Genomic DNA, 19,307 nt, shown 5'->3' on the forward strand with positions numbered 1-19,307 from the left:
CCAGGGAAGGGGGCGGCGGTAGGTTAGCACCGAAAAGGAACTAGTGCATAAATAATATCCGTAATTCCCGGGGGGGGGGGGGGGGGGGGGCAACCGTTTCACCCTTGCCCCCCCCCCCCCCCCCCCCTTCCGGACGCCCATGGTGTCAGCAGCTTCCTCAGTGCTAATATAAAGTTCGTTCAGTGCGATAGTTTAGTTTATAGGCGTTATGTGACCACCTTATACTTCATGGCTAGCAGCAAATCAAATAAATAAATAAAAATAAAATAAATTAAGAAAGAACAGAGTCCATGTATGGGAAGAGATAAAGAGGAGTCCAGGCCGCTGAAGGGATCCATTAATACTGTCTCGTCTCAGGCTCAGCGTCATGTTCGGTCCCAGGCACGCCGTGGTTTCCTAACGATTTTTGCTTGAATTTGCCGTGAACCGGGACTAATAGCACTTCCCGCTTGATGCGAAAGGAAGCCAGAAAAGAACTGATATAGACAAATGAAGTGCATTTTGTTTCGGGGTGTGTTAGGCGCTTCGCGAGTCTAGTCGTTCTTATGTGCCTGCTCTCATTTTCTCGTCACCAGACTGGCCGTCTGATTACAGCTGGCCCAGAGCAAATATGTCCCTCCAAAATTTTCGCATGCCTTGTTAAGGTATATTCTGGCCGAGCCGTTTCATCCCGGGCACGTGCCTCTATACGATGAAGCAGAAGAAGCGAGCAACGCGTGAGGACAACAACAACAACAACAGCACGCGGATGTTCGAAGCGCTAACAGGGCTACGCCTCGACCTTCGACCCGTCCCGACAAGTCCACGCCTAGCGGTGCACGTCCCCGGATCCAGAAAAGTTTCAAAGATACTGGTTTAGTGGCCCCCTGCAGTCACCGCCGAGAGTGAGGTACGTGATCGGCTAACAGACTCTTCGGCAAAGCCTGGTGGCCGCCATTTTAGTGCTAGACGCGGCTGCAGTGAACTAAGCCAAACGCTTCTGAGAGGACTTTTTACGGCGGCTGATTGCAAGGTCGATGCACGTAGTGCATACATCTATTTTGCTGTGGCGCGTTCTCGCCTGGAGTGAACTCCTTTCAGCTGAAAACTTACTGGTGCTTGGAGTTTGCAGTACGAGGACCCGAGCCCTGGATGTATGGAACCTGCCTACGAATCTCTTTCGGCACCACTGTACTGGCGCAGTAGACGCGGCCGTTACAATACTTAGAATAACAAAAATATGGTCAAATGTTGCTTAATGTAAACAGAAACATGTTCCCTGACACTTTCTTTTTTCTGTTGGTCTCTGCAGCCTCTCATTGGACATTAGGCACCACCTGACTGCACCGTCCAAGCGTACACCACGGAGCCACAAAACCTGGACGGGCCCTCAAGGGCCAACGTGAGTGAAAGCCGCTAGTGAATTTCGGTTCTTCAGTCTAATTGCGGGAGAACGTGGAGTGTGCGTTATTGCTGTATATAAAGTAACGCTGCGTGCTTCTTACACTACCCTTCTGATTCACACTGAGCCAGAAACGGGCGTACACGGTGCTGAATATGTTGGTACCTTTCTCGTCGTCCTGCCTTGTGCTCCGTAAATCATTGGTACGAGTTCCTACTCAACTATCCCAGCGCCATGTTTTAGCGCAGTTCGGCACATGGCATTTTTTAGCGTTGTTCTTAGCTCTGGCACCCGACTCCAACTCACGCAGGCGATGGCAGGCAGTGACGAGGCCGCTAGGACCGCCGCCGACATGGCACTGCGGAGCTCCTCTCCTGCCAGCCCCAAGAAGCAGGCCTCCCGCTCCTCCCACCTGTCGCCAAACAGGGAGCCACGCCACAGGTACAAGCGGCGGGAACTGCGGCCGTCATTTGTTGGGGCTGTCTTTTGCTCGGTCTAGATGAAGCGAATTTCTTCAGCTAGAACAAGCCCCACGGTTTTGTTAGAATTAATGAGCAGTGTGAGGCATGCTAAACCACCCTGTCTCTGCGGCAGTAATATTACACCTCCTTGCGCTTTTCGTGTTTATTATAAATGTTCCCCGCTGGGATGTAGAAAGAAAAATCTCTCTGTAAGGCGCTGCCTAACCATTTGTATCACAGGCGCCACAAACGTGGCAGTTTTCGTTCAGTGTTTTTTTAAAGTAGAAAATATAATGAAACCCCATGCTTCTAGCTTTCACACATGTGACAGTTGGTGCTTGGGCTCGCTGTCAATAGATGATGCCACGATTACCGCAGGACAACATTTTGAGCGTCGAGATCATGGACTGAGCGGGCAGCCAACAAAGGCAGTAACTGGGCGTCGTTTTGTTGCGGAAGCAATACTACGCTAGGCGTGAGCGATTTCGCGGAGCCCTGGAAAGCCCCAGCGGCGCATGCGCAAGGAGCTAGTGTGAGACAGTTACTGCATAATTTCCTTTTCTCATACAATTTTCATTTTCTTCATTACGGCCCCTTTTTCTCTTTCTTCTTTCACTCTCACTTCCTTCCTTTGTGTACGGTGCGGTTCAGGTGTCCACCGAGATGACAGAGGATTCGTGCGCCATTTCCTTTCCTCAAAAAACGTTGCGTTCAGAGGGCAAGGCATCGCGCCGAACGGGTGGTGGCGTTCCGTGGACTCCCGGCAGCGCTACAACACGCTGTCGCGTTCCACTCCTAAAGGCAACGCTTAAGCGCCTTTAATCAGTACTTAATTAGCATTTAGTCATTACTCAGTAATTAGCCATTAATTAGTAAATTGTCATTACTTCGTCATCAATTGTGTGTGACGTCATCTAGTGGTGACGTCACCAGTGCCACAGAGGCAGTCAAAGTGGTGCGAAAAACGCTTTCGCCGCTACGCACTTTAGATAGTAAAAGTGCCCCCTGAGATGCCGCCGCCGCTGCGATTGCCGCGCCGTTGCTTCCGCAATTCTACTCAGGATAGCCATTGGTCAAGCCACAGCCAAACCACAGGAGATGCCCCTGATAATTTTTTCTGAATTGCTCGCTTCCACACGCGCAGTACTTTGTTGTGAACACTGACAGCCGTTTTCTGAAAGCTTAGCGAATATACCTATGCAGTTTCATGCTTCTAGGACTGCACCTTGCCAAGCATACCAGCTCGTTCGGCTTACATGCACGTTTGTGACACCCAGGAATCTGGCGTCCGACCTTCCAGAGAAATGTACGAAAAAGTACGATTTCTTATAGCACCTATGTCGGAGCAACAGAGGCACTTATTTTCTTTGCAGCAAGTGAACCTTTATAGAAGTTGTGCAGATGCGACCTAAGTAAATATACTGATGTCAAACAACGTTTTCTTGATATGCTGACAGCGCCTGACTCCAGGTAATTATTTTCGAGTGCCCAAGTGGAAGCGAGGATGAAAATTTGGATGGATCGGATTTTGACGATGACGATGTTGTCGAAGAGGATAGAGCGTAGTGAGCGAGGCGTCAGAAGTGGTAAGGGAATATGTGTGCTTAGGGTAGGTAGTGACCGTAGATCTGCATCACGAGAGTGAAATAACTAGAAGAATAAGAATGGGATGGAGCGCATTTGGCAGGTTCTCTCAGATCATGATTGGCAGCTTATCGATATCCCTCAAAACAAAAGTATATAACTGCTGTATCTTACCGGTAACTCACCTATGGGGCAGAAACATGGAGGCTAACAAAGAGGGTTCAGCTTAAGTTAAGCACAACGCAGCGAGCTATGGAAAGAAAAATGATAGGTGTAACGTGAAGGGATAGGAAGCGGGCACACTGGGTCAGGTAACAAACGTGGGTTAATGACATCCTGATCGAAATCCAGAGGAAGAAATGGGCTTGGGCAGGGCATGTAATGCGAAAGCAAGATAACCGATGGTCGTCTATAGGATAACGGACTGCGTACTAAACAAAAAGGCAATCGTAGGCGGTGCGGCAGAAGGTTAGGTTGGCGGATGAGATTAAGAAGTCTTCTGGGATAAGGTGGCCGCAGCTGGCGCAGGACAGAGATACGGGATAGACCTTTGTCCCGCAGTGGGCTTTGTCAGGCTGATAATAATGGTGATGGCGGTGATTTGTACATGGCCATGTATAACTTCTACCTGGCGTCGCAGGTATACGAAGACAGGTGGGAGCTTTAAATTAGAATAGGAATTTGAACACGAAGTAGAAACTATAGCATATAAAGCAGAAGAGCTTTCTTTTCACCGGCAACCGGTAGGAATGCTTTACTGCAGCATTTGCACACAGCGTTCTTCCTGCGAGTCTGTACATTTTTCTCTTTCCCTTTGTTTTTCTTTACGAAGGGAAGTTGGGCCGCGTACAAGCCGCCTGTGGCGCCACATGCTCTTGGTCGCTCCGCTCCCGCGTAACATGGACATGGAACTCTGCGGCGCCTGCAGACAGGAACCCTTCTCTGTCCTGCAATAGCAAAACACTTCGATCCGAACACAGATGGGCGCTGCCCGCACTGTGGAGAGATCTGCGATATCTTTCACATGGTGTGGGCATGTACTCAGAATCCTCATCTTCCCCCCTCCCCCACCCCCACCCGAGAGGCATGGGAGACTGCCCTCCTCAACTGCTCCACACTGGAGTCCCAAAGGGCTCTGGTCAAGCGGGCGCGAGACGGGGCCTCGTCATGCGGTGTCCCGGACTAAGGATACCGACCATGCAGCAGGGTTATTATTATTTTTTTTTAACCCTCAAGCTCTCTTTGATTAAAGTTTTTCACCACCACCACCACCTGTGGCCGATAGCGATCCTTTGTTTTTCTTTACGAAGGGAAGTTGGGCCGCGTACAAGCCGCCTGTGGCCGATAGCGATCCAGATATATCCTCTTGCTTCTGTGTTCAGTAGCGCTTCTCATAAATGAATTCGTCTTCTCGGCCACAATCAAACGCCTAACTTCGTCGCGTTGCTTCCGATATGCGGCCATTGTGGAGCTCAGTGCTCGCAGCGCAGCAAAAAAATATTGTAACTATAAAATAATTGTCCTCGGGTTTATCGCTTACATGTGGCCCTTCAATATAATTTTGGCTTTGCAGTTCAGGAAACTACACCGTATTTACCAACGGGCAAAAGGGCACCTTGCACCACATATTCCGCTAATTTATCGCTCAGTTCATGCCACCGTAGGTTTCCGTGTCATAGCTTGCTTCCACAGACATCCAAACACTTCACACAAATTAGAACTCTATTAGCTATGCAGATCGTGCTGCTGCTCAGGGCAGGTTACTCGCTATGCACTCATTAAAAACCTATCAAAAAAGTAAGCTCCAGTACTCCATCATTTTCTGCTAGATAGACATCTATTTCTTCAGTGTTAGGACTCGCTTCAATATGTTTCCTGTGTTTGCGTTGTCTGTATATGGATCAAGCGTGCTCGAGGAAAAGTACACATATCAGACGCCTCTTAAACTGACTGGTATGAGAAATCTGAAAGGTGAGAAATCTTTCTGCAATGATTATACTGTGCATCGACATATAATGGCAAACGCGAAAAAACGGCATCTACCAGCAGCAGCGTGCACTAAAGACATTTGCACCGAAGTTCATTCTATGCACAAGCGAAAATCACTTCGAAACTGTACAGTGATGCGGACCAGACAGAATTAGCACATTTTCACTAGCGGAGGTAATGGCATTTTTGAGGTCCCGTCCGAGGCGTTTACTTGGACGACAAATTGTGCTGGGTGAACCTGTTCCGGTTCATTTCTGCTCGACGGTGCAGGTCAGCGCGTGCGTCAAAGTCGGCGGACCTGGCCGCGTCTGCAAACCTCACGACGACCGGAATCTCCGCATCGCACCCTCCTGACGCTGCCGTGCTGTCCAATCTCAACTCTGCCGCCCAAGGACATCAGCCGAGGGTGAGATGCCTTCAATATCAATTTGATGTAATTTCCCTTTTAGAGCTGTTGAAATTGCCAGATAGAAGCTGTGCCAATTGCAGTGGTGCCAACCAAAGCAACTTCATGTCAGGTATTGTGGAAGGCTGTCATATTTTCTTATAACCTTGCCGATTTTAACGCTTTTTTTCGGAGAGTTTCTCCCCCCGAGGATCTGAAATATGCAAATATTTGACGCCTTACTTCGCCGCCTCGGTAAGAAGCCGTAAGAGTTTGCCTGAAAAATTAAAAAAAGAAACTTTGAGATCACTGCGGTGGCCCGCATTGGAGCAACGGGAGAGCAAAACGTCCACATACATACTATATCGACGTGCGGCTGTTCTGACGTCCTTGTCCTATATCGACGTCCATGGCTATTTTGACGTCTAAGTGTACTTTTCGAGTTTTTTCGAGTTTAATTAACTAATTGCACCTTATCAACGAAATTTTTCCCACGGAAACATTTTATCACACACTATCTGTCGCAATCGCACTTTCACACATTTATCTTCAGAAAACGACTTCATCGTGCAGGCAAATTGGCGCACACTTTTTGCTAACGCAAGAGAGCCATATAATTCTTTCTTTCTTTCTTTCTTTCTTTCTTTCTTTCTTTCTTTCTTTCTTTCTTTCTTTCTTTCTTTCTTTCTTTCTTTCTTTCTTTCTTTCTTTCTTTCTTTCTTTCTTTCTTTCTTTCTTTCTTTCTTTCTTTCTTTCTTTCTTTCTTTCTTTCTCTCTTTCTTTCTTTCTTTCTCTCTTTCTTTCTTCCTTTCTTTCTTTCTTTCTTTATTTATTTGAGACAATTTGCTACAAATTGGCTCAGGAGGCAATAGCAAAAGGCCCGGATGGGGCCTTTTGCTATTGCCCAGACCCAGTGTGCCCGCTTCCTATCCCTTCACATTGCAGCAATCATTTCACTTTCCCTTGCTCGCTGCGTTGTCTAATATTTAAGTTATACCCTCTTCGTTAGCCTCACGTTTCTGCGTTTTAGGTGAGTTACCGGTAAGATACAGCAGCCATATACTTTTGTTTTGAGGGATATCGATAAACTGCCATTCATGATCTGAGAGAGCTTGCCAAATGCGCTTCCTCCCATTCTTATTATTCTAGTTATTTCACTCTCGTGATCCGGATCTTTGATCACTACCTACCCTAAATAGACACATTCTCTTACCACTTCCGGCGCCTCGCTGCCAATCATACCCAAAAATTCTGGACAAAAGCAAATTTGAGCAGGAAAACGTATATGACCGCAATTCTTTTATAGAATGTAAGATTTTAAAATAATAGTCAATATATCCGCAGATCACCTGACGATAGTCTTGTATTTTTTTTATTAACGTTTGCGCCATCTTCAAAAAGTGTTTCCATTGTATTCCTATGGCAGTGTTAACTTTTAGATGCGATCGATGGACATTTTAAAAGAAAGATTTTGTGCTACATATCAGAAGAATGAACAATTTCCATCAAAATTTTCATAAGTGTCTAACAATTTTGCAATTTTCAAAATTTTTTTACGAGAATGTTGAACATGCGTGAACTACTGTTGCCTTCCATGTACGAATTAAAAAAATATAGTATAATATACAGAATATATGATGAATACTGTGAGTGCGCGAACACCCTGTTTAAGCGATAACACGCTGCCAAGGAGTGAGCCATTTAGCCCAACTTCATGCTCTCTCTGGAACCACTTCGTCGCAAGCACTAAACGTAGCTGGTGGGTACACACGAAGGGACGCTCTTGCGAACCTCCTACGCCTGCAGGACGTCCGTGGGCTCAGCATCTCTGCCGGGGCTGCCTTAACGGGCATGACCTGCGAGAAGGCCGAGATGGCGAGCGCCAAGATGGCGTCCCCCGTCGTGAAGTCCCATTCTGGCAGCGGCTCCCCGCGCCCCTCGGCACGCAAGGGCCAAAGGAGCGGAAGTCCTGGCACCAGTGTGAGTGCCAGCCCCTGTACTCCCCACTTTGTACCGCGCAGAAATAGCAGCCTGGTGACGCAAGATGTTCGGAATGGTGTTGTCAATGGCGATGATTTTCATCTGCAGCGGACTTGAAGGAGGCTAATGTTTTTTCTGAGAAGGTGAACGCAGAGTTACGTTTAATTCTGGGAGGTAGCTGGTAGAAAGTAATCTTGAGGCGCAATGCTCACGAAGAGTGACGAAAAACGAGGAAATGGGATACAGGCACGAAGGTATGCATCGGCCCTGCCGTGTTTTGTGCATAAATCTTCGCAGAAGCTTTTGGCGCCGAGCGTGAAAGCCACGCAAGACAAATAATTTAAGACCTGTAAACACTCCTGCCATGAAAAATAGTTGCAAGGAATGCCATTTCGAGGTCACCATTTCCCGCTTCCTATTTTCGTCACCACCGTTGGTCATGGCCATCAGGATAGTCCGTTAATTTGCCTCATTCAGGGGCTGTTGGCAATAAAATGGAGCCGATCACCTTTCATTTCATGTGGACGAGATGTCGGGGGGAGGAGGGTGACTGCAGCAACGAACGCTGTTAAGGGGAGCATAGCTGTGGGAAAGATCGATCAGGGAGCAGGTAGTGCTTAATGATAGAAAACAACGGAACCTAAACGAGGCACGCAAAAAGGAAGAGAAGACACCACGGGCTGACTCGGCACGGAAGGTTTCATGAAAAGGCGAAGGGATGCATATAGCAAACACTCCTCCCTACCCTCTCTCCTTGGCAACTACGCACTTTACACCATGTGGAAAAAAAGGTTCAACAGCGTATCTCAAGAGGTAGCACAAAAAGTTGGTACTCAGGAGTAGGCTTGCATTGCCTCACAGTTCACCTGGCTCTGATGATGGAACTGAATAGTAGTTCAAGCTGTGGTTGGAGAGAAGTTTCTTTACCAAAAACGTCAGGGCGCCGGTGCTGTCTACTTGCACGTACCCTCTTTTGTCCCTGCGCTGCTTTAGCGCAGTAGCACTACTAGTCGCGTCTTCCTTCGGGCATAGGTGGTTTGTTCCTTAGCCGTGTAGCGAAGCACTTATGGCAGCCCCTAAGCTCCGAATCTGTGTAAAGTAAGGTGAACCCTTTTCCTCAGGTTCTGACGCCTTTCGGTCTTTAGGGGTGCCTTGAAGGCTCCGTTATGCGGTTGAGAGGCAAAAACCTGTTGCTCGGTTACTTTTGGCAAAGGGTGTACATGTATAATCTTTGTCAAAAGTAACCAGGCTCCATGGTTTGCTTCTCATTCGTATAACGGAGCTCTCACGGCTTCCCTAAAGATGAGAAAGTTCCTTGGAGGTGAGAACAGGGGTTATTCTTACCATACAGACATTTAGAGCTTGAGGGCTGGCATAATAACTTTAATATACAACTGAGAAGAAAAACGTGCAGACTGGTTACTTTTGACAAAGACTGTACGTACATACATGCATTGAGGCAGGCCTTCACCTGGATAAAAATCTTTCAAGGTAAATACCATCAAGGTAAAGGCCTTTAGGGTGGAGACCTTCATGGTAAATGCCTTCCGGGTAATGGCCTTTACGCCAAAGGCCTTTATGATAAAAGTCTTTAGGCCAAATGCCTTTAGCACGTTAAGACCTGGAGTGCCCACCGTAACTAATGCTACTCACGAATTTCCGCGCTTATCCATGCTAAACCGTCTGCTATTTTCGGTAAATAATCATGCCCCAACTAGCTAAACTTTCCCTTGTGCTCAAGACGAGCCTAGGAGGACGATGGAACGTAATGAAGTAAAGAGGATAGCGGCGGTCCTCTGTGAGATTTGACGCCGGCTCTCTCTCCCTCCCGAGTGACCTTGGACTTCACATCCTGGGTGCCATTCAGCGCGCGCAGGCTCGCCGAAAGAAGTCGCGCAGCAAGGCGTTCGAACGCTTCGTCCTGACCGGCGTGGTGGTGTCTGCGGGCACGCTGCTGGCGGCGGCCGTGGTCGTCATCCTGAGGACCCGTAAGGACGCCCCGCAGCCCACGCTGGCCATCTGCGAGACGCCGGTAGGCTGCCCATCGATTTTCGGGGAAGAGTCGAAACCTTCCGGCACAGTCGTCTAGCCCTTACAAAAAAAAAATTCGACAGTTTATAAACTGTCCGTAGACTTCTGTCTAGTAAGTCTACAGAATCTCTATACACAAATCCTAGGGAACAGTCTGTAGGGAAGACAAATGCTATAGACAGTCTATTGACAATCTATAGATTTATGGCCAAACACCTTTAGTAGACTTTTGTCTATACAGTCTATATGAATAGAAAAAAATATCTGTAGGAACGCAATAGTCTATAGACCATTTTTATAATGGCTAGCTTGGGGTTTGCGGATTGGTGGTGCAGACTTATAGCACGAAGGACAAACCAACGAAACAGAGGACGCAGTGAACAGAATATGGGAGCGCTGAGGAGTTTTCATCACTGTGTCCTGCTTTTTTTGTTATTTGCGTCATGGATTATCCCTGGCTACATGTTACTGTTCCCTGCATGAGCCTGTCGCCAGCCTTGGGAATTTTTAGCTGTATACTCAGGCAACTTCCCGAAATACCTTTGTGACCCAGGTGGAACATATCAATTTTTAAGTGACAACGTGTGGGCTGTAGGGCTGCTTCATTGTGACACCGGCCTCGCACGTCATCCGGTGAAGCCGTGGGTGCCCACGTCGAGATACGTAATATGAATAGGAATATATATAAATGAGGGCGATCAGGCTGGAGCAAAACGCTTGCGGTAGCGTTTCAGAGAGCGTGTTCGTGAAATTTGATTTTCACAACGATTTCCTTTGTTTTGGCTTGTTAAGACTGACCATGGAGCGCCGTTTGTGAAAATGGTTTTGAAGGTTTCGTTGACAACGCAACTGTGACAGTGAAGACAGTGCTACTCTCCGATTCTCACCATATGTTCTCCTGTTTCTAGCGCTTCCTTCCTTCTTTCTGCAGCTATGCACTCAGCTCCGACACTTCCGTCCTCACAATATCATTTGTTTTACTATTAGGGGAGACTAAAGGCCTGTCTTGAGGATCATTCTGAGGATGTACAATGTAGCATGTAATGTTTATTGTACGTGTTACCATCTTTTTGAAATTGCTAAAGGGTTCTGGCTAAGTGTGTTTCTGCATTGTGATCAATGCGTAACGACTGGAGGAGTTATTGCATAATTTGAGGCAAAACGCGTGTCTGTAGCGACGTAAGAAGCAGCTAATACGGCCGCACATGTTGAGTCCCCTGTGACCTAGCCACTGCACGGCTTTCTAACGCAGTGCACTGGCAGCTGCTTTTTGCGTTCCATCTTATTGTTTTCCCAGAGTCGGTCCATGGTTGTTTCATAAGCATTAGAATAGAATGCACCTTAGAATGCTTGTTGAAACACACTTTCACTTTGTCTGAGGCGGTTTAAGTTAGTCAGTGCTGTATGGGGACTAATGGCATGCAAGGACTGCAAGTTTTGAAGCTAATGGCTACGCTTGATATGTTAGGAACTGTGTGCGCATAGTCTGAAGGCAAATTTAGGTACGTGCCATTGAAGTCTCCGAATACGCCTTTGTTCTTTGCAATATGAAGTTGAACACACTGAGGCGCTTATGTTTGACGCAGAAAAGTGTCTGCGGCGTGCACTAAGGTCACGCGTTAATACTTGAGTCTGCTATCACACATAGCGACATACAACACGGAAAACGACAGCTTTACGGTGGGCATGCGTGGACCACAAGTCGATAAGTAAGCCAGGTGAATTTCCTCAACGCATTGACACTTGGCATTATCGTACGCACTTCCGTGACGAAAGTCCCGCCTTAACTTTTCGTGCGGACAACTGTGCAGCTGAGCGCTTCTACGGAAACCTTCTCAGTAAACTAACAGGCGCGTGATGTTTGAACCAACTGGCGCTTTACTAAAGAAGAGCAGAACACTTTTGTGAAATTATTTTAAAATTTCGCATTTAACTACGCGCTGAACACCTCGATCGAAAATAAAACGTTCCCCGGCGGAAATTCAGCGCTGGGCGCATCATCGCAGGGCTGCCGCAAACACGCCTACGAGCTGGCCCTGGCCATCGACCCAAATGTCGAGCCGTGCGAGAATTTCTACGGCCACACATGCGGCAAGTGGGAGCGTCTCTTTCGGCTGCCATTCCACTACGAGGTGCTCCTGGGCGCGATGCTCAAAACCTTGAACGCGCTGAAGAAGGTGCGCATCTGCAACCTCTTTGTATGTAACCTTTATTTCTGGACAAGGCCTCAGCGTAAGCTGTCATCCGAGAAACGTTTGCGCAGTCTTATTTTCTTAATCTCAAAGCCGTCTTTCAGGGCGCGATACTCCCTGAAAAATGTCTGCAATAAAGAAAAAAAAGTAACAAGTTTAAGATGAAAAAATTGGAGCTTTCGGGATGAAATGAACAAGACAGCTGGGTTGAGCCCGTAATAAGCTATCCAGGTGCCAACTAATTTAGTCAAGAACTTTCATGACGAAGAACTTTTGCTTTGTTCGAGGACGATCCCCATTGGCCCCTCCGTCAGGAACGCCTGTTACAGTGGACCTCACTCAAGCTGCGAACAATGTAACCCCAAGGGTAGTCTCCTGCATGGAAAAAATAGCCTATTCTGCTTTCCTGACTGCTCCCCGCCACTGGCTGCGACATATTAACTAGCGAGAATAAAACAGCCGACAGAGACAGAGAAGCAGACCGTTACAGTTACCATTATATTACAGTTGCCATTACAGTTTACGCTTCTTTATTCGCGCTAGTTAACATGCAGCAGCCAGTGACCCAGCACCAACTAGCCCAACTTTCTTGTTTAATCACTCTCCGCTACATTTCTTCCGCACGCGATCACATCAGTCCCAGTATGTGCTCCAGCTGCTGAAGCATTCTGCCAGCAGCCGAACGTTTTACGTTGCAAACTGCACTGGTCACAACGTGCACCGATGACGTCGTCTAGAAGAGGCCTATCGATAAAGTCATCTTGGAAGTGCTCGTCTTGAGCACACAAGAACGCAAACAGCTGGGCTAGCCAGATAAAACCTACGTGGATACGCGAACAATGCATTGCGGTACATCACCATTGCTGTCTTTCTGAGCTTTGGCTGAAGGACGTTGAACTTCACCAACGTCAGACAATTGCGGCCCCGTCTCCGCAGGAATCCAACGCCAGCACTACGGTCGGCTCTGTGGCCGCCTTCTTCGCCAGCTGCATGGACCCAAAGTCTGGCAACCCGGGCGCCGGCGTGGAGCGCTTCGCGGCCTGGAAGCGGTCGCTGGGTCTGCTGTGGCCCGAACAGCGACAGGAGGCCACGCTGCACCCTCTGGACGTGCTGCTCAAGCTGGCCCTCCGCTGGAACATCAACCTGCTGTTTGCGGTGCGCGTCTGGCGCAGCCGGGAGCCGAGGACCGCCACTCTCTTCCTGGACAGGGGCACGCTGTGGGACGGCATGAGGCGCCGTCGCAAGGAGCTCAAACTGTGGGGCAGCTACGAGGGCTACGTGGCCGCCCACTGCAGGTGTTTTTGACGCTTATTTCGCATAATGGGCACTCTGAGCAGAGAGGAAATCCTCCTGCGGGGTGGTGTAAAATCTAACATACAAACATAGCGCTCCAGGACTGTTTATAAACTAATCACTTACTAGTTTAATATTGAAGTCAAAATCTGCCAAACCGCCACGCTGATGAGAATCTACTTTCACCTTAGTTCACGAACAGAAATTAATCTGATTCGATTTGTTCTAATTGATATCTGTACGTTTCAGTTTTTGAATGAACATGTCTTTCGAGTGGTAGTGTTAGTGGCGTATGAAGAAAGATTTTTATTTAGTTTTTTTTACTTTTTGTCTTCATTGTTGGAACATGTTCTCAATGCGTTGTATTGCACCAGCATCATGCGCTGAAATAATACTTATCATACGAGACGATTCCTTCCTAAATGTGCTTGAGAAATAAATGATGTTGAAATAAAGATGTTGCAATATGTTATGGTATCTTATATATGAGCGGCACGGCTCCAAAGAAGCAAAATGCCCTGGCTTCATCTTGGAAATGCTAGAAATGACACTTGCTGAACGCTTTTTCGGGCCATACACAAGACATGACTTCAGACAGTTTCAATGTGGTTTTAACTATCCACTGGCTATTTGCTGCAGCCGCTTTCTTTGTTATATTATTTTACCAGTCCTATAAGAAGATTGGAGGGGGGGGGGGGGGGGCACACAGTGAATTTGCCAAAAAACCAGCTTACTTGCTAACGGCAGCCTGTGCTGCCGATTGCCCAGAAGCCGTATTTGGTGACAATGCAGACCCAGATAGCTATCTCAGAGCTTGACCTATAAGAGATGACACACCAAGAGACAACATAAATCATTATCTCGCTTATAATACTGAGCTTGAAACCCAAAATGGTTAACCACGTAACCACGTGAGCAGTTTGTAAGAAAAGACTGCAGAAAAAACTAACCTAAGAGTTTCCCAGAGGATGTCATCGTTGTCACTTAAAGGACGGCTAGGACTAGTTTAAAGGAGTATAGACACCTACTTTTGGTGGCATGTTTTCTTCTCTACAGCGATGCGGAAGACACTACTATGCCTTAATCACCATGTGGTATTCGCCTATGACCGCTAAATAATTTATGGTCGAATTTTCCTGTAATGGTGTTTCAGTTTCAACAGCCGAACGTCAACGGCTGTCAATCGCTGTAACGTCAAAGTGTGGTTATATGTCAGGTGAAGCATGGAAAAACTGCAATATAATTGTTGCTTTATCGTTTTGATTCACTACAGTGCTGAAGCCAGCCTTCCTCAAGAGCCTGAATGACAACGAATGTAGAAACAACGATTATATTGCAGTTCTTTTATGTCTCACGTGATCATAACCACACATTGACCTTAGTCATCGTTTGGCTGTTGAAACCGAAACCGAAATAGCACGGGAAAGAAATTCGATTATAAATTGTTTAGATGTCGTAGGAGAATACCACGTGGTAATCCATGTATAAAATGCCTTGCTTCTCATACAAAGAAGACACGCACCCAAGAGTTGGGTGTCTATACTCCTTAAGGTTGGCCTGTATCGATATATTACCTCATTCTAACGACAAAGACGCTACTTCACTGAAAACAGAGATATAACCAGCTCTGCTACTCAGTGCCACTGGCATTTCCTTTTGTGGCAGTAGGAGCATATCGAGCTTTCTCTGGTGTCAGCAGTCAACGTCGCCGTTTTGAGTGACGACGAACATCTGCGGGCACTTGCTAGCCAGTTAGAACATTACTCAGGTGGGCCTTGATGGGCAGGTTTGCGGTCCTTCGGTGCTGAAGCGGGGGGGGGAGTGCACTCCAGCTACTGTGGTCAGCTTTCTCTCAAAACAGGCTAAAAAATGGTTCATTTTTTTCCAATGGAATTTGGGAGGTTGCCTAAGAGAGACTGCAGTATCCTACCAGCTCGGGCATGGAGGCTATATAACCAGAGTACGCAACCCAGGATTAGTTATTGCGTGGGCCTTGACTGGTTGGAACGCGTAGGCGTTGGCTACTGCTGCCGCGAGCTGCAACACCGGCGACACTTCCAAAACCCAGTGTAAAATCCTGAATGTTAACACAGCCCCGGCGAACAACGTATCGAGAGTCGCTAACATATGCAGATTACAGAGTGTACACAGATCTGTTTGCAAGATATGCAGACGAGTAGCCTTTTGATCAGGTTGTCACGCCATAGACTGTTCATGTTCTGTGGAAACATTACCGCAGTAGACCTATAAAATAGTTATCGTTTCTTGCCTCGACTAGCATGCAGCTCGGTGGTAGTATTGTTGAAAATTTCTACCATAAATATTTCCAAAATTTATAGCATGTCACTATCATGAATCATATACTCTAACAAAGCAAACACATTAAACTGCCACATTAAAGGGGTCATGCCATGATCTATTGAAAAATCGTGGTGTTATGTTCGAGGTATTAACCACGATGTTGTTATGCGTACTTAAAATAAGTACGACTCTACGCGCTAATTTTAGCTTGAAATGACATCGAACAGAAGCCAGGCAGAAAAGGAAAGGACGCAGGCTTTTGTTGTCTTGGTCCCCCTGTCCTGTCTTCTCCCTTCCCCCATTCACCCCTCCGCACTTTTGACTCGAACAACGAACAACCCTCTCTCTAACGCTCTCTACGCGCAGTGCGCAGCTCATCCGCGAGCAAGCACGTGGCTGCCAATTCATGTCGTCATGGATCGCGAGCGCGCCAGTGTTGCCTGAATGCCACGCGGGTCAGGAGAAGTTTTAAAATTTGAATTACAAATTACTCGCGGCACCAAAAGAGCTCATATTTTGCCCTGTTGTTCCGAGATTCGCAGCGAACAAAATAGTGGCGGTACGAACCACTCCTAACCATTCTCACATGTCGCTAGACACCTGAAGGGCAAAAAAGTTCGTTTCGGAAGCACCTGTGTTTGTTCATAGGAGGTCAGTAAGGCAAGGAATAGAAGTAGAAGTAATGGACTCACATTTACTAGCGTGCACTGACATCGCACAGTACACGGGCCTCTAAAATTTCGCCTCCATCGAAATTCGACCGCCGCAGCCGGGTTCGAACCCACGTCTTTCTGCTGACCTGAAAGACGCGGGTTCGATCCCGGCTGTGGCGGTCGTAGGCAGAGCAGGCCATAAGGAGCATTTTCTAATTGCTTCTTGCAGCTTGCTGAAAGCTAAGACGAACACTGTCAACACGACGGCGCTAAGGGAAGCCGAGGACGCCCTCTACGACGTGGCCCGTACGGCGACACAAGCCCCGACCAGCTCTCAGCTGTGGTTTCCGCTGTACGCCTTCGAAGATTACATGCCATCAGTCGGTGCTGACCTCTGGCACCAGCTACTGTCCAAGCACCTGAACGGCAGCAAGATCTTGCTGGACGCTAACGACACGGTCCTTGCGTACAGCAACGTTCTTCTTGTAGAACTAGACAAACTCTTCGTGGCGTACGCATCGAGGACCGAGCGGCTTCTGGAAGGTGTCGCGTGGGTTTTCGTCGAGCGCTTCCTGTGGATCGCCGGCGAGGCGCACAACCTGCGCTTCGCGGCCGGAGTGTCTACGCGGGAAGAGAAGGCGGCCGCGTGCATCCTTCAAGTGGACTCTCGTCTCGGCATCCGCAGTGCGGCCGCGCATGTACGCGAGCGCTTCAACGCCTCCAGCCGCGCCAGCCTGCACGCGTTCGTCGATAAGATAGCGCGCATGTTCCAAGAAAAGCTCGGGGGCCTGTCCTGGATCGGCCAAAGCGCGGCTCACGAAGCGAAGCTGAAGCTGTCCGGTCTGAAGCTCGACATATTGCCTTCCGAGCGCCTGTTCGACCCCAACGGCGTAGATAATTTGTACAGCGACTTCACCAAAGTGAAGGAGGGGGTCAAGGCCATGAGCTTCATCGACTACTTCATTATGCACTCTGGGACGCTTAGAAGGTATATGGGCAGTGACCTTTACGAAGAAGTGTACCGCAGGCGGCTCTTCGATGCGGCGGGTCCGCTGGTCGAGTACCTCTACTACCCGAACTCCCTGCGCATCTCCCTCGCCGCTCTGGAAACGCCACTGTACGCACCGGACGGCACGTTCGCCATGAACTTCGGAGGCTTGGGGACGTACGTGGCGCGCGAGTTGAGTCGTTCCTTCGACGCCATAGGCACACTCGTCGACTCGCAAGGAAGTGCTCACACCTGGTGGGGGCCCACCGAGTCGGCCGACTTCAAGAGCAAGCTGTCGTGCGACCTCGACTCCGGTGACAAGATCGAGGGCAACGGTTCGTCCTCGGTAGGTGACACTGCCCATCGTGTCGAGTTGTTCCCTCACGTGCCCGCGCTGGAGGCCTTGTATCGTGCTTACAAGCACGCCGTCGCCTCTATCGAGGGCTCCTCTGCCGACGTGATGCACCTCGCTAACCTGGAGGACTACACGGACGACCAGGTGTTCTTTCTCACTTTCTGCCACACGATGTGCAGCCTCAAAGACGACTCCGAAGCGGGGAAGCTGTGCAACCTGCCTCTGAAGAACTTCCGCACGTTCGCCGACGTCTTCCACTGCCCCGTAGGTTCACCCATGAACCCGCTCAAGAAGTGCACCTTCTTCGAATCCTGAGTCCGCATCCCGAAAGCCCAGCAACCCTAACCGCTAAATAAGTTCAGTGTATTCCGTCAAGAGCGAGACCATCTTGCATATTTTAATAACTCAACTGATTCGTTCATACAAAGTGAAAAATACGTTAGACCGTGACGGACGTCTCTGTTGCGACCTTTTCGTGACCTCTTTGCGTGTGCACTTTTGGGATTGTTTAATAGATCGATGTTACTCTTTGAACGTTTATTAATGCAAGATGCAGAAACTTCTTGTATTCTGCTGTGCGTATACCGCATTGTTCGGAAACTTTGTGCGTGTCGTCAGTCGTAATTTCTTCCTTTGTATATAGGCGTGTATATAGGCAGTCGTGTCTTTAGCACACCGGGCCAAAGCACGTTAGTTCATTGACCTTGAGGCATCACTGCGTGCGTAGTACGCAAAGTTCGTGCTATTCCTTTACGTATTATCATTATTAAGAGTTTATTACTTCTGCTCGAAGATCCCTAGGATCTCTTGCCTTGCCATTCTTACACCGTGCCCTGAACGCATAAGCGATGAACAGCTATTTTTTAGTGCCATACGTAGGACATCCATCCTTGTGATTTACGCGCACATTTGGACATCTGTTTTATAGCTTGCTTTTTAAAAGTAGCATAATTAATCATTGGGCGTCCAGAATATGCCAAACAGGTGAAATTGTTTTCTGCGTCATTTTAACTTTGTATACTTGCAATTACGCTTGAAGTTTCTTGCACTCTGCTAACGGAAGGTGTTCGGAGATGATCACCGCCTTGCAAAGCTGTTCTAACAGACTATGCAACAGAATACTCCGAAGAAGGTCCTCGTTTTCGTATTTTGTAATCGCCTTTATTCCCGTGTTGGTTGGGTGATTGTCTTGGCACAGTTTTTGAGCGAGTGCATGGTCATCGAAGCCTTTTTCTTATGCGGAACATTTGCATACATTTGTGTGACTCTTCGCATGCAGTGTGCACATTTTTGTGGCGAAAAAACTTAGTGCGGCGTGGCGCTCTAACCGCCCAGAAACTTTTGTAACCGCCTTTATTCCCGTGTTGGTTGGGTGATTGTCTTGGCACAGTTTTTGAGCGAGTGCATGGTCATCGAAGCCTTTTTCTTATGCGGAACATTTGCATACATTTATGTGACTCTTCGCATGCAGTGTGCACATTTTTGTGGCGAAAAAACTTAGTGCGGCGTGGCGCTCTAACCGCCCAGAAACTTTTAAGATGAGAGCGGGAAGGAGAGTGCCACTGACTGCGTTTTTTTGTCCTTCGCTTTTAGTCGAAAAACCACTTCACACGATGAACGTCTTAAAAGTCCGCCAGCAACCTGATTTTCTTGTGCACTGGCATTGAAGAAATAGCGAAATTTGTTACTGTTGGAAGTGAAGAGTGCCTAAATA

The 19,307-nt window shown here is 48.0% G+C and overlaps 1 protein-coding gene across 1 annotated transcript; it reads left to right on the top strand.

Moving 5' to 3' along the window:
- The first annotated feature begins 691 nt into the window (after window positions 1–691).
- Window positions 692–17,908, top strand: LOC149364031 (membrane metallo-endopeptidase-like 1). Its single transcript, XM_089567507.1, has 9 exons — window positions 692–814; window positions 1,310–1,381; window positions 1,692–1,822; window positions 5,686–5,821; window positions 7,607–7,780; window positions 9,657–9,812; window positions 11,818–11,988; window positions 12,940–13,298; window positions 16,480–17,908. Exons 1-9 carry the CDS (start codon window positions 692–694, stop codon window positions 17,906–17,908), a joined length of 2,751 nt encoding a protein of 916 aa, XP_089423633.1.
- Window positions 17,909–19,307: the final 1,399 nt, after the last annotated feature.

Source organism: Amblyomma mixtum, chromosome 2 (genome assembly GCF_055824585.1).
Source record: "Amblyomma mixtum isolate Tamu chromosome 2, ASM5582458v1, whole genome shotgun sequence".
Taxonomy (NCBI): Eukaryota; Metazoa; Arthropoda; class Arachnida; order Ixodida; family Ixodidae; genus Amblyomma; species Amblyomma mixtum.

Bases quoted from the DNA above. Each gene is read 5' to 3' on its own strand.
- LOC149364031 (XM_089567507.1), top strand. From the start codon at position 692: ATGAAGCAGAAGAAGCGAGCAACGCGTGAGGACAACAACAACAACAAC. The intron at 7,781-9,656 runs GTGAGTGCCAGC...CAGCGCGCGCAG, and splicing joins GCGGAAGTCCTGGCACCAGT to GCTCGCCGAAAGAAGTCGCG. The intron at 11,989-12,939 runs GTGCGCATCTGC...CCGTCTCCGCAG, and splicing joins CCTTGAACGCGCTGAAGAAG to GAATCCAACGCCAGCACTAC.